The sequence below is a fragment of the Calidris pugnax genome, unplaced genomic scaffold, assembly GCF_001431845.1.
Source record: "Calidris pugnax isolate Ruff unplaced genomic scaffold, ASM143184v1 scaffold335, whole genome shotgun sequence".
NCBI lineage: Eukaryota > Metazoa > Chordata > Aves > Charadriiformes > Scolopacidae > Calidris > Calidris pugnax.
The window spans coordinates 405,115-431,760 of NW_015091148.1; the positions used below are offsets into that span (position 1 = coordinate 405,115).

Below are 26,646 nucleotides of genomic sequence, written 5' to 3' on the forward strand. Positions count from 1 at the left end.
CCTGCTTTGGGACAGGGCTTCTGGGGCTTCCCCGGGCCGGCCTGGGAGCGGGGCCGGCGGCAGGAGTCACTCGTAGGGCCGGGAGGTAAGAGCTGGGGGGAAGGGGGCAGGAGTTGTGAGGGGAGAGGGTTGGGGAGCAGGGCCTGAGGCGATAGGGGGACGGGGGGGGAAGTTGTGGGGAGGCCTGGTGGGGGGATAACTCGGGATCCCCGGGCGGGGATAGAGCTTCGGGGGGTGCCAGGAACTGAGTGAGGAAACGCGAGTGGGAGAAGGGAAATGAGGGCTGGAGTGGAAAAACTGGGATGACTAACAGCATCACCAAGTAAGGGATGACAGGTCGAGGCTTCGGCACCGAGGGCTGAGGGACGCGCTTCTAAATCCGGAGGGAACTTGGGCTCCCTGTGGATGAGACCCCCCAGGGCGTCTGGGACCAGCGCTGGTGTTTCTCAGCGGTGTCTCAGGCCTGTCGTGGTGTTTAAAGGAAATGGTGCATCATCATGCAGTATGGAAAGGCAAAAGAGTGCCCTTTCTCCGTTAAATGTGTCACTAATTCGATTTGACAGAAGATTGTTAAATGTTCCTGGCGAGCACTATCTTGATTAGTGATAGATAGCATTATAAAGGTAAAATATTATTCCCGTAGTATGGGCAAAGCTGCCTGTGAAATGGAATTGTCGTTTTCTGACAGGATTTGCGAGGTGGGGGGGGAATACTGAATGTAATGTTTTTTGTTGTCGTTTTTTCTGTAACTCAACATTATTAGGTGTGTTTGAATTTGTGATTGTGGAGCATCGTTGTGACATAATGAAAAGGAGTCCTTTTTTGTGATTTCCTGGTTTTTTTTCCTTTGCCTTTAGAGCTCTAAGTTTACGTCCGGAGTGGCTTGATGTGAAGCCCTGTAAATGCAAAGAATTTCACTTTTATTTATGCTTTATAAAATGGAACTCATTGGTTATAAAAAACCCTGAATTACTTAAGTAAAGCATATAACTGGCTTCCTTCTTTTTCAGTGACAGTTCCTAATCAGATGCTCAGAATTATTTGGTTTCATTGTATCACTTGTTTCATTGTGACCTGAAGGAAAAAAAACAGATTTTTGTTATTTTTGTTTCCTTAATGCTACTTTGTCATGGGTGTATATCAAGATCAAGACAGCATGATAGCAGAAGTACATCACAAGCTGTCATCCTGTCACTGGATCAGTAGAGGACAGTAATACAAAACTGTACCTACCATAAGATCGTAGAAACTACTGTCAAATCTGATATCCTGACTTCCTGGAGTATAGTTACTGCTGTTATAAAACTGATGGTGTTTCCTCCCCCAAAACCTTTAGGATTTGCACATAGATACAGATGAGGGAGGGAATTAAAATGGAAGAGGTTTGGTTTGACACATGGGCTCAGCGAGAGATAGCATCGCTGGCTGCACACATCACAGTGGGGTGCTTAAAATACCCTGATTTCTTGTGTAATTGATCTTAAAATTTACTGTTGTTTTAACACAGAGAAAGTACCAGTACTGGCACTGGTATTAGGTTTGATCAGACCCAATAAATATTAAAAACAATTCTCTCAGCTTCCCCTGAGCCAGTTTGAGCAGTGTGGGGAAAGGTTTAGGGTTAATCTCTGAACTGCAGCTGAGGCTCTAGACAGACCTAGCGTTAGGCATGTACTGTGAGCAGAGTTTGATGCCCTGTGTGATTTTTCTAGATGCCAATCCAGTTTACAATAAGAGGGACTTACCAGCTTTATTCTTGGCACACCCTTCTGTTGAGCGTTTTACTCATGGGGCTTGCCATTCCACTACCTAGCTCGCTGTGGACCTGTAAATTTGAAATCATCTGCTTCCTTTCTTACTGGACATTATTGCTGCAAAATTGGGCCAGAAGCTGGCAAAGATACCTGTTTCTTGTATGATCAGGAGCTATTGCTGTATTATCAATTACATTCCTAGTCCCACGTTAGGAAATACTGGCTGGAATTTTGTAAAATTCCTTCTCTCCTCCCAGCTTTGGCTGGATTTTTCTGCACGATTGGGGTATTATGTAAGATCTTGCTGTATTCCTCCAGCCTCTGATGGCTGCTGTTTCCTACTCAGCGTGGAGAGGAAATACAACAAAAATGTGGTGGTTTTATTGTGTTGTTTTTTTAAAAAAAATCCAGCCTTTATTGAGAGTGTTGCTTCTTGATCCTCAAAATCGATCAGCTGCTGCTGCATTCTGTCTTGTACTTTGTACTTGAGAGACCTCTTAAATAAAGCATGTGTCCCAAGTTCTAGAAACACATGACGGTACAGGAAACTAGCGTGAGATTAAAGTATCTATACCCTTGAGGAGGCAAAGGAGCTGTTGTTTTTCAGAATCTGTATCTGTAAATAGAACTTCTTTTATTGGTTTCACGTTGTTAAGTGTCCCTTTACTGAACTCTTTAACAGAGTTGAGTGGTTCTGGAAGTCTCTTCCTCTTTGCTGATGTGCGTAGCTGAGAATTCAAGAAAATACATAGCACACATGAAATGTAATTTGTGGTTTGTTTTGTTCCCCCCTCCCCCTCCACATTTTTAGGACAGAAAAGATGCAGAGCCTCTGACTGTGTAGCGAATGCCCGGAACAGACTTGGGAGTTCATTTTTATACTGTGAGTAAATTCTTTGGCCACAGGAAGGGCTTGTGTTGCTGCATTCTGTGTGGTGTAGCTGGTCTCAAAACTGTGGATTTTTAGATATCTGTAGAGTTTATAAAATCAAGACCATGGGAGGGATTAAACACTCCAATACTAAATGCATGACTGAAGATACAGTTTTGGCCGCTGATGTAGTAGAAACCAGTCGGATACTTGTGACTTTAGATGTACTGACTATAGAAAATAGCATTTAAATTTTCATACCGAGATCTCAGCTCACATTTTCTTAACCTGTATTGTAGGTCTATTTCAATAAGTTATTTTATATGACTATGGACTTTAAAGATGGCTTTCATTAGAAATCCAGTGTGGCTGTTGTGCGTTTTAAATTGGGTCTGATGTAATGCTTGGGCTGTGAATCATATAATGTTAATGCTTTTAAAAAATTGATCCAACTTCTGATAACAGAAATCATTTTCCAGCAAAAAAGCGTGCCCTTGTGCACATCTTTAAGAGACTTGCACACAGAGAAAAAGTCAGAATATTAATTTGAAAACATGCTAAATTTTAAGCATTTAAAATATTTAGGAATGCAGAAGTTCAGTAGTGCTGTTTCTGAAAATATACGGGAAGGTTTAGAACTGTAAACATTTAAATTTATGCATATTCAGAAACATTTCATGTTGCATCGTGTATAAACTTACATAGGTTATCGTTGGATACTGACCGATATTTTAAGTTTCTCTGAATCACTACTGACTCTTCGGGTTTACGTGCCACCCTTTGAGTTAATATAGATACAGTTGGAACGCTTTGATACGTGTGACATCAGACGTGCCAGTGACATCTATCCACCATCAATCTGAAAAGACTGGTGTGATGGTTTTGAAAAAGGCACCTGTATCTTCTGAGATCAAACAGAACTTCAATAAACACTTTTTAAGCTATAAATATGCAGGAATTACACTTCTAGAGGTTCACAAAATGACTTGTGGGACTTTAACAGCGATGTGTAGTTCGTTATTCAATGTTTTTTCCCTCCTTTCCATGCTAGATCCTCGTATTTGCCAATAAACAGCTATCTCCAAAATTAATATAACACCTGAATATCTCTGGTAGGGCTGTAACAAGAACTGCTAGTTAAGCAAAGTTGCATGGGCAGGGAATATGGTCTAGAAAAACTTACTGACCTTAGAGCCAAACAAGAAGTAGAAGTTCGCTTGTGGGACTCAATCAGATGAAGTAATTTAATTTAAATAATATGTGTATTTTTTTAAGTGTGGCTTTAGTTTCTGTTCTGCCCACATTCTTTGCTCAATGCTGAAAAATTGTCCAATAAATCAGATCATAATTGTATCTAGCAACTTTTCTTTAATAGTGGTTTACTAGTGGGGGACTTCCCAAGACTGTGAAGTTGTATTTCTTCAGCTCAGATTTTCAAGCTAGTGAGGCCTCACTTCTCTCTTAAAAAGAAATCCTTTTTAATTTTGATTTTATTTTTTTTTTAATATAAAAGAATGGATTTTCCTTTGTGTCTGAAAGCAGAGGTCAGATGACAGCCCTGTTTCAGAGCTGTTCCTACGAGCAGGTGGAGACAAGTCGGCGAAGTGGCCGGAGCAGCTCCACAGCGATGCGAGAGGCTGCCTTGGCGGCCTCCCAAGGGTGGCTGCATAAAGAGCCTGGAACAGAGGCTGACTGCATTGATGGAAAAGTTTTCAGTTCACATGGCCAGAATCATGCCTGTGGATTAACTAGGCCGGCTGTTAAAGAATGTTGTTGTATTGTGTCCCCCCCAAGAATCCGTTATCTTATGGTGAAGACATACAGTACCTTCCTCGGATGGATGGAAGGCAGGTTACTGTAGGCTGGGGGTCCTCACCTTACAGATCTGCCTTTGTCATTTCAAAATCATGTTAAATGACACCACTGCATTGGTGCCTTCATTTCCTCGGCTGCTTTTTTTGCACAAATTTGCAACCTCAACAAGTTGTGCTTAAAAGCCACACGTATTGGTTTGATGAGTTTCTTAGAAGCGCTTGTGGGCAGCAAATGAAATTCAGAGAACTGTATTTCACTACGGCATTTGAGAGGCAGATATTTTCTTAAGATTTCCTGTTAGATTGTGATTTTTGTTTGTGCTTGTTCCCGGAGAGAACAGTGTGTTAGCGGAGGTGTTTGAGTCCAGAAGTTTTGAAAATTGCCATCACGTGTTGTCTTCTGACTTGGAGACCTCTGCGTTGTAGCAAGTAAGATCACAGAATATATAATTGAAATTAAAAGACAGCAAATCAGTTCCATGTGTCCAAGATACTCCCTTTGGAACTTTTTCACTTAAAACACAAGTTACAACATTAGTGCGGAAAGCGGTGAAAGAAAATCACCTTGCTGCCCCGCTTCCAAAGTGCCACTAATATAAACAGACATATAATAGTGCCTCTGGCCCAGTCTTTTTTCCTATTGACTAAAAACATATTAAATATAGAATATCTAAGCTACTGAGATTTTTCTTTGCTCTTTGTCGTATTAATTTGATAATCTTGGTCTTGAATGGTTAGGATATTCAAATAGGGGTGTAGGCGAATGCCATAATTGTGTTATTTTCAGAGTGTGATTTATGGTAAGATGGGATTTTTTTGATGTTAATGTGAGTAAGATTATTAAAATTACACTAGCAAAACCATCATGCCTTATTGAAGTCGGTGTGATATGTTTTATAGAAAACACAGCTGCTGATTTTTGAGGAAAATATGGATTGTTTGGAAGTGGAAGTTAGTTGGAATTTGATTCCTATCGCCTTCCTCTCCTTATTCCTCCTCATGTTGGTATCAGATAAGATCCGAGGAAAGACTAAACAAAGTAACTTTGAAAATTAAGGACTCTTCCTGCTGATAAAAACAGAAGTGTTGGAGAAGCGTTACGTGGTAGGACAGGCTGTAAACAGGATTCTTTTCAAGAGCTTGTAATTGCTATTTATTATCTGCAAGAAATGAGTCCCGGAGTGAGCTTTCTGTTGGGTTGATTTCCTTTCATGTGTTTCCAAAAACCTGGGTTTGCATGCTCTATTTATTTATTGTATTTCGTTTTATTTGGCAATCGTATGATCTTTACTTTTAGCCGATTAAAATAATTCTCACAACCATTTTGAAGTTGTGCTGCCGTTGCAAGGAGGCAAAAGAATCAAGTAGTTTGAGGTCTTAGTTTTGGCCACGTGTTGTGATCTGTAAATTGATTATTTGAAAGCTTGATTCCCAGAATAATAATGGCAAAACCTGTATTTCAGCTCCAGTTGGTTTTGATAAGCTCTTAGAAATATTAAGGCAAGATGGCAACTGGAAAATGTTATGTGAGGACTACCAGATGTTTGTGTTACTGGAAAGTTGATATAAATAAAAGGCTCCAGAGGGGATTATAGTCTTGGTGGTTTGCGAGAGGTCAGGTCTGCAATCCCATTGAGTGCTTCAGCCGTGCTCGGTGCCGGCTCTCAGTGCAGTGGCTTGAAAAATTCAGTCCTGTTTAATTTTTGGTTTCTGCTTCTTCCCTGATTAGACATCACACTGCTTAGGTGTTTTCTTCCAGTTATTTTCAACTCCCGGGATTCCGTTGGGATTTTAGAGGTGTAAGGTATTTCTAACAGGGTGTTGCTCTGGAGAGAGATGAACAGTCTATGGAGGGGAGCAACCCCCTGCTGCATCCAGAGGCTTCCCTAGCATGTTGGGAAGTTTTTCTGGGAGCCATTTTCATGGCCTTACCTTTTCATTTGGAAGATGACTTACAGGCTACAAAAGTGCAAATGTTTCACTTTTAAAAAATAAAATTGCTAAAATGGCAACTGAGTTACTTGACGAGTGGCAGGTAACAATTTACCCTACAAATATAAACCGAAGCTGTGAAATACTTTTTTACGACTTGCCTGTGAGGGAGAGTCTAAAAGAAAAGAGTTCACAGGTAATAACAAACCCCTCTTTTCAAAAATAAGACTAGGTTTCTTACTGAGGACGGAAGTCTGCTCTGGCTGGTTCTTTCTGTAAGACTGAAGCTGGTGTGTTGGAATAACATTTTTCCTTGTGAGAGAAATGAACAGGAATGGAATGGCAGGAGGGAAGAGAAAAGAGGTGAAAAGGAGAATTTGGAGGAAAAAAAAAAAGAGTAGAGATTTATTTATTTTTAACATGCTTATCATCTGAATTAAATTATGAGGAAGATTAACTTCTGAGGAAAAACAGTTTTGAAGATTTAAGCTTTAAGCGTCTCAGGACTTACCTCAAGAAGATTAAAGGTGGAAGTAGAAAGAGTTAAAGAAGAGGCAAATATCTGGTGAAAATAGGAGTGGTGACACATGCAACAGTAACTCAAAAAGAGTTTTGTTTGCTTTTAAGAATTTGATTATTCTTTATATTTACTGGTATGCATGTAATTTGAATATACTTTCAGTAATGTATAGTTAGGGTTGGATGCGATTAAAGGGGATACAGTTTTCTGCATCTGTTTAAACACCGCTGTGAAGCGGTCTTAGAATGTCAAAAATACAGCTTAATGACTAAAGAGCAGAAGTTTTCAGTGGAGCACTTGTTTATAAAAGCAGAAGGTTATTTGGAGAACTCTCGGCTGCTTCTTACCACCAACTTCCTCTCTCTTTCCTTAGTTTGGTTTTAGCTGTTTGCTCTTTTATGGGCTGATATTTGGGGAGGAGGAGGAAGGGAGATTGTCTATAGCTAAAGAATGATGGTGTTTCTTTTTTTACAAAATAAAAGTAAAGCTTGTAATTCTTCTTATAATGCTGATGTCTTACTGATAATTGTCCCATGCCTTAATAGTTTCTCACAAATTCTGATTTTGGTAGGTGACCAAGCCTCTGTTTTTTCTTTCTGCCCTATTTTATAATTGGAGAATCGGTTTAAGGGAGAAAATGAAAAACATTCCAAGAATGGAAAAGAAACCCTTAGTTTTGGAGTATTTCTCGAAGTGGAATTTTACTTCCTGAATTCTAGTGAGCTGCCAATATCCAGTGAGTTCTGAGATAGAGAGATAGAGTTATCTTATTGACTGTGTTGAAAATGCTTTTTCTATGTAGCTCCTCTTCACTTTTCCATAATCTGTCATCTTAAAAAAAATATATAATTCTGGATGTTCAAACTTGATAATGAGTTTTCTGAAATAAACTGAATGAAGGTGTAGGTGTTTGCCTTAGTTAAAATCTTCCTTCTATGCAGTGTTCAGAGGCCCCTGTTGTGACCTCGGGAATTTGGCCTTTTCTAATGTATTTGGCAACTTTGGGGTATAATAAAAGGAAGGATTCAAGTTCCTGAATGCTACTGATGGTGTAATGGGAACAACTTACAAACTGAATTTGTAAACTGATATATAGTGCCAAAGGATGCAGAGAAAAGCAGGACCATTCTCGACTCTTGAGAGAGATCCTTTACTCTGTATTTTAAGGAAACCAGGTTCTCTCTATTGTTTGTCTCCCAGGTGAGGGGTTGCAGGCCCTTTACCCTGGAATGTGTCTTCCACTGGATGCTGCTTCCTTCCTTTTATCTCTCTGCTGTGATCGTGTTGATTTTCCAGTCTGCTCTCTTATAACTGAAGATTGTAAATGAAACTCTCCGTGTGTCATTTTGAGCTCAGCAGTTTTTGTGGCACTCAACAGGGTACAGGTTAAGTAAGATCTTTTTTGGATTTAAGAGGACAGAAGCTAGAGGAAGGTGTAATGCACACACTCCTGGGTTTTAGAAAGTATTCAAGCTAATTCACTAACAGCTTTTTTGGGCATAAATTATTCTTCCCTTCAATTCAGGTACGATTAAGGCTGTATATACCCCATTCATGTTACTCCTTTATAGGTTGTTTTTTCCAGGCGGAGATTGGCTTCTTGTAGAACTGTTCACATTTCTTTGTTCCAGAAAGATTAGCCTCTCGCTTGTGTAAACCAGGCTCCCTTTCAAGATGTAGGCTTTTTTGTATGGGTCACTTTCACAGAATCCTAAGTGTTGATTTCTAATCTTAGTCTATTTGCATTGGTACAGATTGTTTGCTACCTCAGTGCACTCTCTTCTACTCTACTGTGTTAATAATTAGGCAACTTTGTGTAACCTCTGGAATTCACGGTGCCTGACTTTCAACCTGCATTTGTAGCTAGACCAGATTTCCTGCAGCACAGGACACATTTCAATCAGCATCACCCGGCAGTCATTAGCATGGGTTTTGGGAATGCTTTGCCTGATTCTTTGCCCATCTTTGCTTTCCTCTCTGGTATGCCAAGCAGAAAGAGTGGTATAACTCCCTGTTTCGTGTATACATTAAAATCTGAAAACTTACTCATTTTATTCATCCACTAGTTGGATAGCATTGCATCCTGCTTTGCTCTTGCAGTTAACTTGCCCTTCTTCCCCCCCCCGCCTTTTCTTCTTTTTCTTTCTTTATGGCCACAAATTCAGACCTTCCATTGTCCTTTCCAAGGCTTTGAAGAATGCAGGAAGATAATGGTCTCTTCCTGTGCTTCCATATCTCATCCCCTTGTTTTATTGCTCCAATTATCTTTGTCCTGCTCCTCTTCTCTGCACTTTGTGCTGTTCTTGGGTAGTCTTTGATGCGTTGCTGGTCCAAGAAGCAACCACTCCCCTGTTTGAAACAATTAAAAATATGCTGCTTTTACAGAATTCTCTAAGTTGTCTTTTGCTGATTAAAACTTACTGAAAATGAATATACTTGGAAATTTCTGGTGTAAACTCAGGGTTTCTTAAAAAGTAGTTGATTTATCTTGAGAAGAAGTAGAGATTGATGGGCTGTTAAGCAAAAGTCTACTGATTTTGAGGCTTCTTCTAGAATTATTTGTTAAGATTCCCCACCCCTCTCGGGTCAGGTCTCTGCTGCTCACAGAGTAGTTTTGACTGTTGATTCCTACAGTAGATAAAGTTTTGAGCTGAGATGTCTGTACAGCTTCGAAGTCAGGAGGTAATTAGGAGGACAAGGTGGCAAGGCAACATTTCCTGTGCTTCAGAAAGGCCTGGTCTGGCTCTGTTTCTTAGATAAAATGTCTTCATCTGGAAGTGGTTGTGAATGAGGTGAGAATTATTCTTTTTCTTAACTGTAATCTTAAGTATGTCCAGAGACAAGTGCTGTTTGTTATTTATAGCCAAGGAAGTAAGATACTCTCAGCCGTACATGGGCTCCCAGGAGTCCATAGATGATATTTTGTATTTTATTTCCTGTGACTTGATAGTTATGCCTGTAGCTTTAAGTTTGTCCCTGCCCCTCCTTGCCAGAAAGAATTTTGATATCCAAACTATTTATGAAATGTTTTCCTAAAACCTCTGCCTGCAGCGCTTTTTAATTCACTCTGAGTTCAGAGGTGCCAGCACCGTTAGTGAAGAAGTGTGAACTGGTGAAGTATTAAGTGTTCATGAGCAAATAAACACTGGGGGTGCCCTGCTGATTTTGGAAACTTTACCTTAAATCAGCTGTGATTCCTTGGAAAATATGTTCAGTATTGGTCCATGGCAGAAGAGCGATGCAGCATCTAAAGGAACAGCACATGGCAGTTTCCACAGGACACTTCTAAAGATATATTTCACTGACCTTTTACGTGCTTCTCCTGTTCCCGTGCTTGCAAAGCAAGGCAAATGGCAAGCTTTTCCTTACTGATAATGTTTGCAAAAGTGATGGATATTATCTGTTTATTCCCATTATGACTTTCTACAGCAGTAAAAGTACCAGTGATACCATTTGATGACAAGTATTTGATGGCTGATTGCTGTATTGAGCTGGGGTATGTTGGAGTTTAACATCTTTTTTTAACTGTATTTAACTGCCTGGCAAAGCATCTGGAGGAAGCTTTGACATACCAGATTGAAAGTATTTTCCAAATACTAGAAAAATTTTTAAAATCTAGAACCTTTGTCCCTTTTGGGCCATTTTAAAAGCGTAACAAATGATGCGCTGGCATGCAGCAATTCTATTAGCACGTTGTCATAACTTTTATTACCACCTGCCTATCCAAGCCATCTGGGAGGAAAGGATACAAGATATAAAAGTGACAGTTACTCAGAGGAAATTAAATAGTCCTGTGTATTTCAAGCTCATACATTTATCTTGCCTTTAAATCACAGAAGCTTTCTAAAGCGTCTTTGCATGTGTAAGATGGAGGTACATCTTAAAATCTTGTTGGAATACAGAAAGTGGATGTTTAAAGTTTAAATTTAATCACACAATTAACCATTGCCTTCCCCAGTTATATGATTGATGGCTACAGTCTTCTGGAGTTTGCTCCTTGGAGACCAGTGAATGATACAGGAATTTAGTATTAACTTCTGCCCTCCATCCAGGAAACCCTTCAGCTTCTCAGTGTGTTCCAAGAGGCTTGATGAATGTGCCATTGTAACATTGAAAGTTGTTGTTGTTGTCTGCTCTTTCCCTCCCCATTAATCCCTCATTTTCATGCCATAAAGGGAGGTGTTACCACTAAATTTACCAATTTGTCTTCAAGAAGGACCCACTGGAGTCTTTTAACTGTGTAATTACCTTTCCTGTTAAACCACTTCTCTAATGTGTGTGTAGAGATACTTAATTGCTTCGGTTTACCTGGAAGTAGAAGTCATTTTAGAGAAAACTGCTCATTGTGGATAAATACTTTCCATGGAAGTTGGTTCATTATCCAGGCTTTCTGGCTCTGTTCCTTGTAATTATCCCAAAACCAGGAAAGGAGTCTGGGGAGGTCCCTGCTGACTGGAAGCCAGCCCATGTCCCAGTTTACAAGAAGGGTGTGGAGGAAGACCCAGGGAACTACAGACCTCTTAGTCTTACCTCAGTACCTTTCTTTACCAAGAGGGGGGTTCAAACCCTGGAACAGCCTTCCTGGAGAGCCACGTCAAGAGGTGGTCAATGCCCCAAGCCTGTCGGTGTTTAATAGTCATTTGGACAATGCCTTTAACATGCTTTAACCTTTGGTCAGCCCTGGATTGGCCGGGCAGTTGGACTAGATGGTGCTTGTGGGTCCCTTCCAACTGAGTAGGCTGTTCTGCTCTATTGTGGCCTCACGGAATTCCTGGGAAGATGCTGATGGGACACCCCTGACTCCAGCCATTCCTCACATGGAGCTCCAGCCTGTCTCACGGTGAGGGGCTGTGACCACATCCCTGTTTTGTTGTGACTTGAGGTTTAATTCACACCTCTGTTTTGGCCACAATGTCATTGTTTCAAAGAATTCGAAAGTTAATTTTAAGGAAGTTATTTTACATCTTTTCTTTATCCTTCTAATGCTTCTTAAAGAAAAGTTGCATTATTTCTCACTCCGCATAAGGAAATATTTTAAAAGAGACCGGAATACTTCCATGTTGCAAGTAGTTTAGAGTAGAAAGATGTTGGTTAAAAACTAAAATCATTGAAACTACAATTTTAACAGGAAAAAAAAAATTAATTATACATCCCACTCTTGTGTTTGATTTATTTGTTTTACTTTCTTCTGGTCAAACCTTCCCATGAGGTTTAGCATCTTGTTGCTCCATGCGGAGACAGGTTGCCATCAGTGAGGAGGTGAGGTTCATCCTTTCCCTGACTGCTTATTCTCCTCTCGTGAGTTTGTGTCCCTGTCGTTTGTGTCCCTGTGCTATAAAACAGATGACTGGAATAATGTCGATTAAAAATAGCTGTGACCAGAACAATGTGAGAGCCTGGGTGGAGTTGAGCAGTGCTTCTGTGAGCCCCGAGGGGATGCAAAAAGCTTGGGTCCCTCCTGCCCATAGACTAAAACCAGGAAAAAAGGCATCCCTTCCTCAGCCACGGAGAGATGGAGATGTTTCCTGCTGCCAGTGATGGAATTTAGGTTTTATCTGTGCTCCAAAGGTTTTATCTGACTCCAAAGACTGGAGACAGTGAAGGGATGATGTCCGATGATGTCCTCAGGAGGCAAGACTGAGTGTTGCCCATGGAAGGGCAGTTAGCTAAATATGCAAAACTATCTCTGCTAATTTTCGCTTAATTTGAATGACACAGAGTGGCTTAATTGAATTTGTTTGGAGGGATTGTGGTAATTTTAAGTTTAATGTAATAAAACCTGCAGCAACTACCTAAAGTGCATATTGATGTCCCTTCTTAAAGCACTTTCCGCCGCCTCATTCCACATGCACAGCACAAGCTGCAAATGCAAGACGTTTGTAAAGTTGTTTTATCTGAGAGCACTTGGTTTTCCATTGGTGCTGGTTGTATGCAGTTCAGATCTTACTGAGTTAATTGTTTGCCCCTGAGCTTTGCTCCGGGAAATAAATTTCCACTGAGTTAAATGCGCATCTCTATAGGGTTAAATACCTATTTCTTAGCTCCTGACTGACCTGCCCCCCATCTAAAGACTCCAAATTATGTTGACAGCAGTTTGGGGGGAATAATGTGCATATGTGTTGATGTGCTTGTTGCGAACGTTGTCCTTTTTTTTTGAGGTGTGGGATTTTTAGGTATTTTGGATTTTTCGATATTTTCTGTACTTTCCACCCTTTCCTTTCATCAGCTAATGGCTTGGCTTTTCTCAAGAGCCTGACCCGCTGCTTTGCCTTTCTCCCCCAACGAACCTCAGTATCAGCCTTTGTGTTTAAAGCAGTTTGTATAGCAAGATAACAATTTTATGCCTTTCACTCGTCCTTTTTTAATCCTTTGGAGTTCAAAACCAACAGCAATGGAGTTCTTGTGTCCTGTGCAGTAAGAGGAAGGCAGATAAATAACCACCTGTGAAACAGAAAGCGTTTGGCAGAAGGCTAAACTGTGAGGCATGTGATGCTTTTGTATTTGCCAGAGTTATGAATCTGAGTTTCCGAGCTCATCTTTGAAGACATTTTGTGTATCTGCCTTAGGGATCAGGACTCAGAAGTCAGAGATGAGTTGATTATTCTGTTTTGTTTTAAAACCACCCGCTGGTAACTAGGTGCCTGTTTTATCAGCCCTGCCTGTGGATTCATTCAGGTGCGTTGCGGGGGTTTTAACCCCATATGTTCTCTGCAGATGCCAATTTGATTTGGCACTTAGCAGTTGGGAACTTCGCTAGCACATAAAAGTGATGAGAATTTCCCTCTGGCCAAAAGGATTTGATTTGAAGTAGAGAAATCATTACCAACACTTTCCCTAATAGTAAAGCTTCAGGAGAGGGTTTAAACTATAGGAAATCACTCTGTTGGTGCTACCGGTGTTTTGCTCTTGAATTTGGGTTGTATGTTGCTACGTGTAGCTTTTTCAGATTAAGAACTTCATTTGTCAAGCCTGATCTCTGATATTCTGAGATTCTCAAAGTGAAAATAGGGAGTAAGTAGTGAGTTGAAATGGTGGCCTCAGGGTAAAATAGTAAATCTCAAGTCAAGTGGGGAGTCTCCTATTTGAGTCTTGGACTCTGTAAAGGAAATTATATGCTGGGTTTATTCCTATAAGGAGCTGCATATTGAAAGAATGAGTGGAGGTGGTATATCCCGTCTTCAGAAAACATATGGTAACACTTTAAAATGTTTAAATATAACATCATATTTTGAAGGTGCTGGGGGGAGGGAGAAAGTGTAATGGCTTTAACTTGTGTCCCATAAGATTTAACAGTGCTCCTGAAGTTTTTTTCCTCTTTGTTCTTAGTTTTGCCTTTTTTTTTTTTTTCCTCTTTTTGGGGACTGACAGGGCGAAGATCAATTATTATAAATTTCTTCTGCTGAGTTGTGAAATTCTGTTTAATCTTCAAACTGGCGATGTCAAGGGTGCCGAGTCCTCCTCCTCCGGCAGAAATGTCGAGTGGACCTGTAGCCGAGAGCTGGTGCTACACTCAGGTAAGCCCACACTCTGCTAAGATATTCTTGACATAATGTGATTAGAAACTGTGGTAAGAAGTTTATTTGGAACAAGTTTGGTGTCTGGATTTTCAGATGATGTCACTTGCAAACCCAGCGTTCTCCAGGGCAACAGTAGAATGTTGCCCTCTGCCCTTGGTGAAACTTCAGTGGAGGCAGTTGGAGAAGCTGGAGTGGTCCAACTGTTACTGCCAACCATTTCCAGACTGCTTTTCTTGCACTTGGGGGGGTTGTTTGTCATTGTTTGTCAAGTGAGTGACTCGGTAAAACTTCCAGGTTCTCAGGTTTTGCCTTTAAGATGGCCAGGGTGAATTGGTATGAGCCTAACGCGCCTATTATTCTCTGTTTTAAGATCAAGGTGGTGAAGTTTTCCTACATGTGGACGATAAACAACTTTAGCTTCTGCCGAGAAGAAATGGGGGAGGTCATCAAAAGCTCAACCTTTTCATCTGGAGCCAATGATAAACTCAAATGGTAAGAAACAGAGCAGAGGTTCACCCTGTTTGTACAACTGTGTGAAAGAATTTGGGGCTCTGTAGCAGAGGAAATATGTAAAAAACTACTTGTATTGCACATGGGTTCTTGCTTCCTTGAATGTAGAACATATGCACAGGGAAAAAGTACTGTTGCTTCAGCATGGTGTTTGAACACACAAAACCAATGTGAGGATCTGATGGTTTCCAGTGTTTCTCTGATAATGGAAAACATCAGTGGTAAGAGAAGCCATTGCTGAAAGGAGACGTGCCATGGAGGATTATTAATGTCTTAAGTTTGGGGTTTTTTGATTGATTTTATCTTGACAAGTTCCTGTAAGCCAATGAGAGCCCACAGCCAGTGTATTAAAGCTCTATTTCAGCCTCCCAGTTTCAGACTCTAGTATGCTATGCTGTTAAAAAGATAATTTTTGCTTGCACTCTAAATCCTGCAAGTTAAGGCTATTGCTACTGTATTACCGCTGTTTGTAAATTCAGAGACTTAACACAGAGATAGTCAAAGTAACAATGTTCTATAACTCTTTCTGCCTCTTAAAGATAACATTATTTCTTTATCTTTTCCTTTCCTTTAAAACCTTTCTTATCTTCCCTGAGTCCTCCAGTAATTTCCAGTAACTCAGAGTGAACTTTGGTCATAATGTGTGTCTACTGTGACTCGCATCTAACCTAGGGTATCCATGGACACCTGGTTCCTTATTTTATCCCTTGTTGGTGATACTGAATGTTTTAGCATTTTTCTTTACCCCAATCTATAGTAAAGTGGTTTAAATGTGCGATACAATTTGTGTTCCCTTCCTTTGGGTGGCAGACCTGTGCTTTCCTTGGGACTGCTTTTTGTTATTAAATTACTTACCTTTGTAACCTTTCCCAGTCAGATCTCATTCTAATGTCTAGATCTTTCTGATTTCTTTGTCCTTGTGTGTTTGAGCTGTTAGTCATTTGGCCTAGTTTTTGCTTCTTGTTAGATTCTGTGTCAAGTTTCAGGTCATGGAAGTGCTTTAGAGTTAGCCTTTTCCTGCACTTACTACTTTTTCTTCACAAAGGAGTATTCTTCTCTTTTTGCCCTGGTATTATGTTTTTGAGAAACTACCAACCTTCCAGAAATCCATTTTTCCTTTCAGTTGTTTCCTGTGGAATTTTACCTACCATTTATCTGGATTTCCTCGAATCCATTGCCTCCATTCTACTATTTCTTTCGTGACAGTTGACATCAGGGTGCTCTTCAGTAATTTAAGTCATACCTCTCTCTCTCCTTTTTTCCCCATGGTTTTGTTTTTTTTTTTTAATTGGTTTGCCCATAGTTCCTGCCTGTATATTCTCCCTCAGAGATGTAGCATGAGGCTGACTGTAACAAACAGTTCCACTCTGTTTACCTGCCTGTTATTTCCTGGGGGTCCAGTGGCTGTTAAACAGAACTTGTTTGCTGTACATTTTATTGTGAAAATTCTACAATGCCTGTTCTTTGAGAGCAGTGAATGACCTGCCATAACCCGTTCCTGCCATCTCACTCAGCTGCCTGCTTCTACAGGTGTTTACGTGTGAACCCTAAAGGCCTGGATGAAGAAAGTAAAGATTATCTATCCCTCTATCTGCTGCTGGTGAGCTGTCCAAAAAGTGAAGTTCGAGCAAAGTTCAAATTCTCCATCCTGAATGCTAAAGGAGAAGAAACGAAAGCGATGGGTGGGTAAAAAAAAACCCTTTTCTGTCTGATGGGGTCAGGTGTTTGTCTTTTGCTGTTTGATCAAGCGAGTCGCTCAGCTGGGGTTTGAAGCACTGTATCTTTCTTTCAGAGAGCCAGCGAGCGTATCGATTCGTACAAGGCAAGGACTGGGGATTCAAAAAATTTATTAGAAGAGACTTTCTGTTGGATGAGGCCAATGGACTTCTTCCAGATGACAAACTCACTCTCTTCTGTGAGGTAAGTCTTCCTGTGAAGCTGAAAGAATAGCGGTTCCATTAGCTTAAGGGAGATGTGACCTTATTTTTCATCATTGCTTTTAAGGAGTCAGAGGTGCCAGGAGAAATACTGGATGTTTATATGGCACTTAGATTTTATTTGTGCCTCTCTGTGTGCGTCTGTGTGGCTGGTGGCTTTTTCTCTGTGTGATTCATCCCATTTCACTTCCACTTATTTTTTTTGTTGCTTTATATTTGTCTTTTACCTGTGATGATGGTAGGAATTAAGCACGTTTCATTATCATTTCACTTCTGGTTTAGTGTTATCATCCATCTGTTTGTATTCCCTAATTTGAAACTCACTTGGGATAATAACCAGCACTAGCTCTGCAGTGGGAACTGGCCCGCCTATTACTTGCCTGCTGAATAAGGAAGAGTTTTCTTTATTTTCCTACGTGTGTCTATACAGCCAACAAAAAGAAAAATTTAAGATAAAGGAATTTTATATTAACCACAATTTTCTGTTCATTGTGTTTGTATTTTTCTACAACTGCTTACCAAAATCTTATTTCACTAATACTCATTTCAGACAAAGATACAGGCAGTTATTTCTAAAACTAGGTATTTAGGTTTAGAAACCTTAATGAGAAAATTCAAACTGTCTTAATTGAGTGTCTTCAGAGCTTCTGCTGTCTTATTTTCATTGTCTTTTTAACTACAAAATGCCTCCTGTAGCTGTGATTTTTGTCAGAAGACAGGTAGAACAAGTTGTTCTCTCTTTGGATCTCCTGCAGGTTTTCTATGGGAGTCTTTTCTTTTGCTGTGTTTTCTTTCAGGAGTGAAAGAAACGCTTCAGTCAAAGTTGTTTGGCAGCTGTATTTTATTTTTTTTACATTATTTTTTAGTGGGTTCTTTTGGCCGTCATAAGCGCACACATACTTAAATGAGCAAACATCTCCTAAAGGATGTGTATTCTATCAACAGCATAAATTACTGTCATGGAGGGAGCCCTTCCTGTAGCACTTGTAGCAATATGGAGGGAGAAGAGGACAGTGTCTTGGATGTCACCTCGGTCGATCTGGCAATTACTCTTTCCTTCATAAATAAAAGAGCCAGAAAACTTATAATTGTGGAGTGAAACTGAAAAATTAGTGTCCAAGAAGGGAATTTGTGAGGTGTGATGTAGATAAACCTGAGATCCACCAGCTGTCTTGGCAACCGGTACTAATTCGAGTCACTTTTTACTGAATTACTCCCTTCCAGAACTTCCGCTCAGGGGTTTGGTTTGTTCTGGTTGGAGAGAAAACTTGTGCTGGCTCCACCTGCCCTCGTGTCTTCTGGTTTCTCTTCCAGTTTGTTCTACATGTTAAGTTTAGTGATGTCAGAGGGGAAGGTTTTGCTGTGTGGAAACATTTTGGCGAGAACTTTCAACAGCTTGGTTTTGGGGTTTTTCCCCCCCCCTCTCTGTGGGGTTTATTTTATTTTTTCCTTCCCTGGGCAGGGACACCTCCCACTAGACCAGGTTTCTCAAAGCCCCATCCAGCCTGGCCTTCATCCATCCTTTGTGATTTTCATTCATCCTTGAGTCCATGTTGCTGGTCTAGATGTCACAGGGCACAAAGATGTTGTAGCTGTCAAACTAATGGTGAAGAATATTAGCTTCCTCACGTTTGCTGTGGCTAATCATTAGTATTCTTTGGCCAACAGCATCTGGTATTTGGGCGTGAGCATTGTGTAGTTTATACAAGATGTGGCTGCCACCAGAAACCCACAGGAGGTTTCTCAAGAGTGGGGGGTATGTGCTGTCAGCAGGTTTTTTTTTCCTTAAAAGATGCTTCTGTCATCTCTCTCCCTTCATAATTTACTTCTCCTTTTACATAACTCTGAAGCTGCCTTTGCTGTTGGTTGTTCTTCTTTGGCCATTGGTTATTAATAGAACTGAAATTTAACTTGGACTTGACAGCAAATCCAGGAAATAGTCTCACGTACGCTTCCCTGTCAATCACTTCTTCCTTTATTCTTTGCTATAGCGGGGTAGTATTAGTCACTCTGATCTTTTCTAATTGGAGTCTGCTGTGGAAGGCATATGATTTACTGCGTGTTTAACAATAATGGGTCGGTGCTGAACAGGCTCTTAACGGTTCCCTTTGTGTGGGTTATTCATCAGCCCGTACGGCAATGGATGGTGCGTGTGTGCTTTAGAGCAGGCGAGAAGGAATCCATCTGCCTTCTCCAAATCTTCCTGATTACTGGACAGAAAGCTGCTTTTTTAAACTTACTGTTTAGAGGGTTTAAGAAATTTTATTTTGTAATATGGTGGAAGCATTGGCCTCTCGAAGACATTTAGAACCAGAAACAGGAAGACATCTGGGGGATCAGACACTGCCCTTGCACACGCGTGTGCACAGAAGCTCTCTGTGTACTTCATTTTCATTTGTACTGCTGTCTGTATTGCATTATTGATTGGGGAGAGTTTCAGAGTGTTGATGGAAGGAAAAAACTAGGTCAGGTATGGTGTCTGTAAAAGCAGAAAAATAAGGTTCTACTTCCTTAGGAAACCATCTATAAAGTTATGTTTAAATTGCATAGAAGTGCTGTTAATTTGGGGTTGAGAAGAAAATATGGTGTGATTTAGGACTTGGGATGGACACTATGGAGGAGCAGAGGGCAAAGTTAATGCAGGGGAGAAAGGATGCTTTAAAAATGGAGCCATTTTTAATCATACAATGATTCTGCTTGAGAGATGTGGGTTTTGCTTTGCATTTCCCTTCACACCCCTGGAAATAAAAACTTGCTTAGATTTTCTAGTGTGGATTTTTTAAACTTGGGGGTTGTTTGCTTTCTTTTCCCCTCCAGGTGAGTGTGGTACAGGACTCTGTCAACATCTCCGGGCAGAACACGATGAACATGGTGAAGGTACCGGAGTGTCGCTTGGCGGACGAGCTGGGAGGCCTCTGGGAGAACTCCCGCTTCACGGACTGCTGTCTGTGCGTGGCGGGTCAGGAGTTCCAGGCTCACAAAGCCATCCTGGCAGGTCGGTACTGACTCCGATGGGCCTTAGCGGGATAGGAGACAACAACGTGATGGCAAGTGGGTTTTTTGGAGTTATCTGTTCTTTGAAGGAGGCATCTGCAGCGCTTTTAACTGCAGAGCTGTAGTAAAAGGCTGGTTTGTGAACTGCCACAAGGAGAGGAAATACCTGCTCCGTTTTTAATTGCCTGCCTCCTGCCACAACAAGGGTGGTAGGATGAATCTTTTGGGCTGTAGTGTGCTATAACACGTTCCTAAAGCAGCTGTAAGGCTGTTACCACCTTTGTTACTACATTCCAGAGGAATACTCTCTTGGAAAGTCAAGAAGCACACCTTACTGCCTGTGTACACTTCAGCCTTGGGTGAAGGGACATAAGAAATTTCTCCCGTACCCACTTTGAAGCTACATTGGCCACACGACATTGTCACACCCTCTACTTCTGTGCCAGTTGTACCCAATTTGCCCTGTCTGCCATAGTAGAGTTCTTCCTGTATTAAGTAGCAGGGCAGTTGTTGAGGTGTTGCCAGGCTACACTTAGCTCCTCCTGAAGAGTAAAAGAGCATCTCTAACTGTGTCTTATTTTCCTCGCTGCCATAGCGCGTTCCCCGGTTTTCAGCGCCATGTTTGAGCATGAGATGGAAGAGAGTAAAAAGGTAAGTTCCTGCAGGAGGGAGAACCTCTCAGCTGGGTGAATAGTTCTCTGGTCCACTCTCGGCGTCGCTGGGCAGATAACTCTCTTAGATAGCATTTGTGACTATTGTCACCCTTTAACTCTTTTTCTCGCATTAGATGCAGGTCTCTGCTTCAGCTGTCCTGAAGGGAGGAAGAAAGGGATCAAGGAGGCAATTGTTATCTTTGTTACTCTTGGGGAAAGAGTCTGGGGTGGGATAGGGAGAAGTAGAGAATGCGAAATACTACTTAGAGTTTTTCTTATTTCATCCTCATCTTTTATTTTTATTTTTTTGCAAGTAGTCCGCATTCTGAATAGTTTCTCTGTAGCAAATATTTGAATACTGTAAGAGCTTGGGTAGGAGGAAGCCCTTAGCATCTTACCAGGATCTTAATAACCTTCATTCTTCCGATACAGAATCGGGTTGAAATCAATGATGTGGAGCCTGAAGTTTTTAAGGAAATGATGTGCTTTATTTACACGGGGAAGGCACCAAATCTTGACAAAATGGCTGATGACTTGCTGGCAGCTGCTGACAAGGTACAGTGGGGATTTACGGGTGTTGACAGAACCAGGAATGACATGGACCTTACTTTACAGAGAGCTGCTCGGAGATGGCTGCAGCGAGCACTTCGTGTGGTCATTGTGTTGGGCAGATTCTTTGAATTGGTTGGGGTAAACCTGGATGTAGTATAGATACGTAGAAGATAACTCTATAAATACATATCTTAACATAAAACAATCAGGAATTTCCGTGTCTACTGCTCATTTTTAAGTGATTTCTCAAGATTTCAGCGGACGTCTCTATTCAGCATGATCTAGCATAAGAACTGGGGGTGAGAAGAAAATGTCAAGGTGAACCTGGCAATATTTTTTTTTTTTTTTTTGTGGGATTATTACCAAATCTCAAAAGTAGTGTTCTGTCTTGGCAAACAGGACCTGCTTCTCCTTCTGCTCTGGCTGGTAACAGCAGCTTCGAGAGATGCTCTAAAGTGATGGATAGCCGAGAGCGGGATGGTCCTGTTGTTTTATTTTCTTTTCTGCAGTGGCAAATCCCCGCTGTTTATGGGAGCACTGGAGGAAGCCCTGTTGCCTTAACCCCTCTGTGGTTTTGCAGGCTCCTTGCCAGGGAGGTGTCGGGGATGGTCCGACGGGAAGGAAGGCTGCTGGTAGTCCCCGTGTAGCAGGCGCAGCGCTGTGGCCTTGCCAGCCACTGCCTCCTTCCCTTTGCATCACCAAGGACAGAAGAGAGTGCTCTGCTGGCCCGTGAACTGTATCAACCAGTGAAAATTCCTTATATATAACCAAAATTTTATTTCCTTTTTCTTTTTTTTTTTTTTTTCTTCTCTTAAAAGTGAACTTAGTGCTGGTGAAAGGTGCCAGTTTGACAGCACTTGGAGACTAAAGTCCTGAATTTATCCCTGGAACAGGTTCAGCACGGGTAGCAGCAGTGCAAGATTCTCCACACTGCCCTGCCAATGTGCCTCAACTCTGACCTGGAGGGAGCACCTCTAGGGGTGAGAGCGTAGTTCAGTCTCCATGCTTCTTCAGGCCTTGGATTCTCTTGTTGGGTGCCGGTCAGGGTGGTGGATTTTTAAGCTGTGGATGCATGTAACCTTGTTCCACGCAGCCACCACACACACGGCCATCAAATTCCCTCTCACTGCGGACCTGGGCTTCATCAAACCCGCTGATATTAGAGGTGAAATGCTCCATACGCCATTATTGGGGCCACTGCGACTAGAATTAAAATGGGAAATAATGCAAGGAGATTCTTGGCTTGATTATAATCATTGCCACATATTTTATTCAATATTTAAAGAGTATTGATTGAAAGCTCACATACCATCTTTAACTGAGAGAATTGTAAGTAAGAAGCAGTACATTAAGGACAGAGTAGGCTTTAATTTTGAGTTTTTTGGCTTTTAATGTAGGGTTTTTTTCCTTTTAAACTCATTGTGTGTCTTTTAAAAGCAGAAATAAAAAATCTTTCATGAAAGCACATAAAACATCTAATATTTACTCAAGAGACTGAAACAGCTTCTTCTGAGTTCCTCCTCTCTCTTGGGGAAAATATGTAATTAGACCAAAACCAAAACAAAGCACGTCTTCTCAACCCGGGAGATACTATTTCAGCCTCTTGGGTAAGTGTGCTATTAGGTAGGGTGGTTTTTTTAAGTGTAATTAAGAAAGGGGAGTGGGGGGAAGGGGAAATCTTGGTACCTGAGAGACCAGAATGGCTACTTTTGCCCAACTCTGTAATTAGAAGCTGAGCTATTTGTAGTGAAAATCGACATAAAAATTGTACATGCGTGGAGGAGAATATTCAATTTACAAAAGGCATAATTTTAAGCTTCGTTTGCTGCATTTTAAGCTGCTGACAGACAATAATATAAACTAATGGCTTGCCCCTCATTTGAAACTGTTTTAGTTATTGATACAGATTAAGCAAGTAAATTTGATTTGCCTTCTCAGATGTTCTGATGGGAGAAAACTGTCCTGTTTATGAGTGCCAGGCCTCAATTGAAGTAATTATTATCGCCCAGCCTTAAGTGAAAAAATATTTTTATACTCTGAAATTATTCATTTAAATGTAATTATAATGGGATGAAAATCTCCATCAGAATATAAAATAAATTTCTAGTAATAGCGCTTGTCATTCGGCAAGTGCTCCCGGCATCGTGCAGATGAGCTTGTTACTGGCTCTGCTCGGGTCGACAGAGCAGTCCTTGAAATCTGGCATCTTTTCTGGATGCGACCTCACATACTGAAGAAGTTATTTAGCATCTCGTCTCTGAGTTGTCCAAAAAAGCTTTATAAACAATATGAAGGATACTCTCAAATGCAGTTATCTGTCAGATAAAAAAATAAATTCATAACCTTAAAGATTTTTTTTTTTAGAAATGTCACTCAATTTGGAGTTGTAATGTGGAGACTTAACTGTGTTTAATCTTTAGGACAATTTATATAGTGCTAATGTTATTTCTTACAGAAGAACTGCATTAGAATTGACTACTTTCCTAATCCCTGGGAAGCGTAATCGTGCCATCAGGAATATTCAGAAATACTCAGTTTGTTTCACCCAAAGAGCCACAAACCTCAGAGTCAGATCACACACACCAAGATTTTCAAAAGTATCTCAGTCTCACCATTCCCAGCGATGATATTCAAAAAGATCGAGGTTTGGGGCTTGGGTTTTATTTCTTGATGATGAGTGGCTTCAAGTTTTCTGAGCATTGACCTTTCCCAAAGTCTGCCCGAGACCAGTGCGTTGCTTTTAAAAATCTTGGCTGTGTCTGTGTGTTCCTGAAGTGCTGCAGAAAGCAGGGTATGAAATTCATTAGGCAGCACTCTCCTTCTGAGAACATCCTTTGGATTTCTCAGCATTGACATGGCCCAACCCTCTGGATCTCTAAAATGTTGAGGCAAAAGGACAATTTAATGGTAGAAACTCTTAGATTGAGAATGTGAAGTTAGAATAGAGCTTTTGCCAGGGTGTTACAGACATGCTGGGATGTTTTGTTCCCAGCTGGGTAGCTGCAAGAAACCGGGGGCATTTATTGAACATTTTACTACTAAACTAGTAGCACGTTCTTGAGCAAGGCTGATCTTAATGTGCAGGTCATTGATGGTAAAAAAAATGGAGTGAAGGCTGCCTAAACCTCACTGGAACCAACCTATGGAGCATTCACTGTTAGGTCTTCCCACTGAACCCGGGTGATGCTGTCAGGCACTAATAGAGTGAGAATAAAGATTTGGTTTTAGCATTCTGTGCCTTGAAGTAACTGAGATAGTGAGTACTACAGATGACCTGAGATTATCATTTCAAGGCATGAACACAGCACCAGTAAGGCTGTAACACAGGAAGGCTGGGCTGAGAGCTATGGTGGGTATGTTTCCTCTCCATTGCTTTTCCTCAGGGTGGGCGCATCATGATTCTCCTATTTTATTTTATTTTTTGCTGGTCACTGCTTCTTTGAGTACAGTTCAGCTGCAGAGAGAGCTGTTCAGCTTAATAGAGTAGTTTGTTACTGAGGAGTGAAGGAGCACAAGTAAGGCTTCACATCAGGCCTGGTGAGGTGTTGTCTTCTCTGTAACCCTACTTGGGCTTTTATTTTGCAGTACGCTCTCGAACGTCTGAAGGTGATGTGTGAGGATGCCCTGTGCAGTAACCTGTCGGTGGAAAACGCTGCTGAGATCCTCATTCTGGCTGATCTACACAGTGCTGATCAACTCAAAACTCAAGCGGTGGACTTTATTAACTAGTGAGTTTACTTTGGTGCCAGGGTGCAACAAATCTAAAGGAAAGTGGTGTCTATTACCAATGGGATTCACAACTTGTGAAGTGCTGCGTAAAGGGGGGATTCTCCTCTGTTATTCTCCCGTTGGGATCCTTCATTTATCTGGCATCCCAGGAGTGGCATTGCCCTGAGGGCAGGTTGGTTTTGTCCTGTGTCCTGGTTTGAGAACTGAACCACGACATCCTGCTGGGACTGTTCAGAGTGTGCAGCAGCTCTGTCTCTGGGAGATATTATGAATGTCTAACATCACCAGAACTCATCACCAGAACTTTTAGGCAGTAAAATATCAGATGGTTCCTGATACTGTGGGACTACTTGCAGCTCATAATGTAACAGCCCTTTCAGTAGATGTAAAGTGACTACCGGCTACTTTGATGTCTGGAGATATTTTTCGTCTTATTTGTCGCTACAGTTTTTCTTAGTATTTCTATATTGATTTAAAATCCTGTGCTGAGCAGTCAGGGTACATGAGCATTGTATTCCTGCTGTCCTCCCCCTGGGGTCGTGTATGTTTGAGCTTGTCATCCTTTAGTTGAAGGACTGTCCAGCATACAACTTTGCCAGCAGAGCCCAAAGCTTGCAATCTTCCCAAAAGATACCTAACATACATCCAGAGCTATCACAAAATCAGAGTGGTTTGGGTTGGAAGGGACCTTAAAGCCCATCCAGTGCCACCCCCTGCCCTGGGCAGGGACACCTCCCACCAGAGCAGGTTGCTCCAACCCCCGTCCAGCTGCAGGGATGGGGCAGCCACAGCTTCTCTGGGCAACCTGTTCCCATGTCTTACCACCTTCACAGTAAAGAATTTCTTCCTAATATCTGATATAAATCTCCTCTGTTCCAGTTTAGGATGAGGAGTAACGATTTTAAAACAGTACAGTGAAAATGTCAGGTTTCTCGGGTATGTGGAAAGAATCTATTTAGTTAATCCTTTTTTATCCCTGGTTGGTAACTTCAGATTTATTCTCTCTTTATTTCTAGTCATGCTTCTGACGTCATGGAGACATCAGGCTGGAAGTCCATGGTAGTATCACATCCCCATTTGGTGGCCGAGGCGTATCGCTCTCTGGCCTCTGCACAGTGTCCCTTTCTGGGACCCCCACGTAAGCGACTGAAGCAATCCTAAAGCCTGGCCTGTCACATCACCCCATGTTTTTCTGGAAGCAGCATCAGCTGTTGCTGCTGTAACCTTGACCACCAGGTAGACGGCGAAATCTGTGGAGCTTTTACTCTGTTGTTGGGGGGAAGAGACTGCTTCGTGACACCCAGACTTTTTAAAACAGCACCAAGTAACTTGGGGGAGAGGGGGGAGGGTGGGGCCTGGGGCTCTGGGGCTGTTTCAACCTAATGAATCCCTGTCGCTGCATCGTCTGTGTGTTCCCTTCGACTTGGCTGAGTCAATTAAGTACAGGGTTCGGTTTAGGCACCGACCCAAGTCGGAATAACCCAGCAGTGGTACTGGGGGAAAAAACGTCTCTGCGTCTGGCAGCACAGAACAAATCGTCAGATGCCTGGAGCAAGAGGACATTTTCACTTTGGAGAGCGTTTGGAGGGTTAAAAAAAGAATTTCCAGTGAGGTTCTGGAAAGGAAGTACCTGATGGAAGCTCCAGTAGTATTTATATAAAAAAAAAAAGAGAATTTAAATCCTTCCAGCTGAGCTAAAAACTGGACGTTTGTGTAACTCCTTATTGCCATCCAGCAACAAGAAGATCAGTTTCTCTGTTAGTAGCACTTGTATGTTAATTGCAAAAAAAAGAAGAAAAAAGAAAAAAAAAAACACAAAAAAAAAGAAAAAAAGAAAAAAAAGCCTTTTATAAAATGACAGGT

At 41.3% G+C, this 26,646-nt stretch overlaps 1 protein-coding gene across 2 annotated transcripts; it reads left to right on the plus strand.

The window, feature by feature from the left end:
- Positions 1-26,646, plus strand: SPOP (speckle type POZ protein). 2 transcript variants are annotated; one of them, XM_014959033.1, is made up of 11 exons: positions 1-85; positions 2,566-2,637; positions 14,260-14,405; positions 14,779-14,900; positions 16,449-16,600; positions 16,711-16,838; positions 19,673-19,850; positions 20,445-20,500; positions 20,935-21,057; positions 24,640-24,782; positions 25,800-26,646. In XM_014959033.1, exons 3-11 carry the CDS (start codon positions 14,328-14,330, stop codon positions 25,942-25,944), a joined length of 1,125 nt encoding a protein of 374 aa, XP_014814519.1. In that variant the 5' UTR covers positions 1-85; positions 2,566-2,637; positions 14,260-14,327; the 3' UTR covers positions 25,945-26,646. The 2 variants fall into 2 exon arrangements, with proteins under 2 accessions (XP_014814519.1, XP_014814518.1); XM_014959032.1 differs by lacking the exon at positions 2,566-2,637 and having other exon boundaries at positions 25,800-26,266.

Bases quoted from the DNA above. Each gene is read 5' to 3' on its own strand.
- SPOP (XM_014959033.1), top strand. From the start codon at position 14,328: ATGTCAAGGGTGCCGAGTCCTCCTCCTCCGGCAGAAATGTCGAGTGGA. The intron at 14,901-16,448 runs GTAAGAAACAGA...CTGCTTCTACAG, and splicing joins GCCAATGATAAACTCAAATG to GTGTTTACGTGTGAACCCTA. The intron at 16,839-19,672 runs GTAAGTCTTCCT...TTTCCCCTCCAG, and splicing joins AACTCACTCTCTTCTGTGAG to GTGAGTGTGGTACAGGACTC.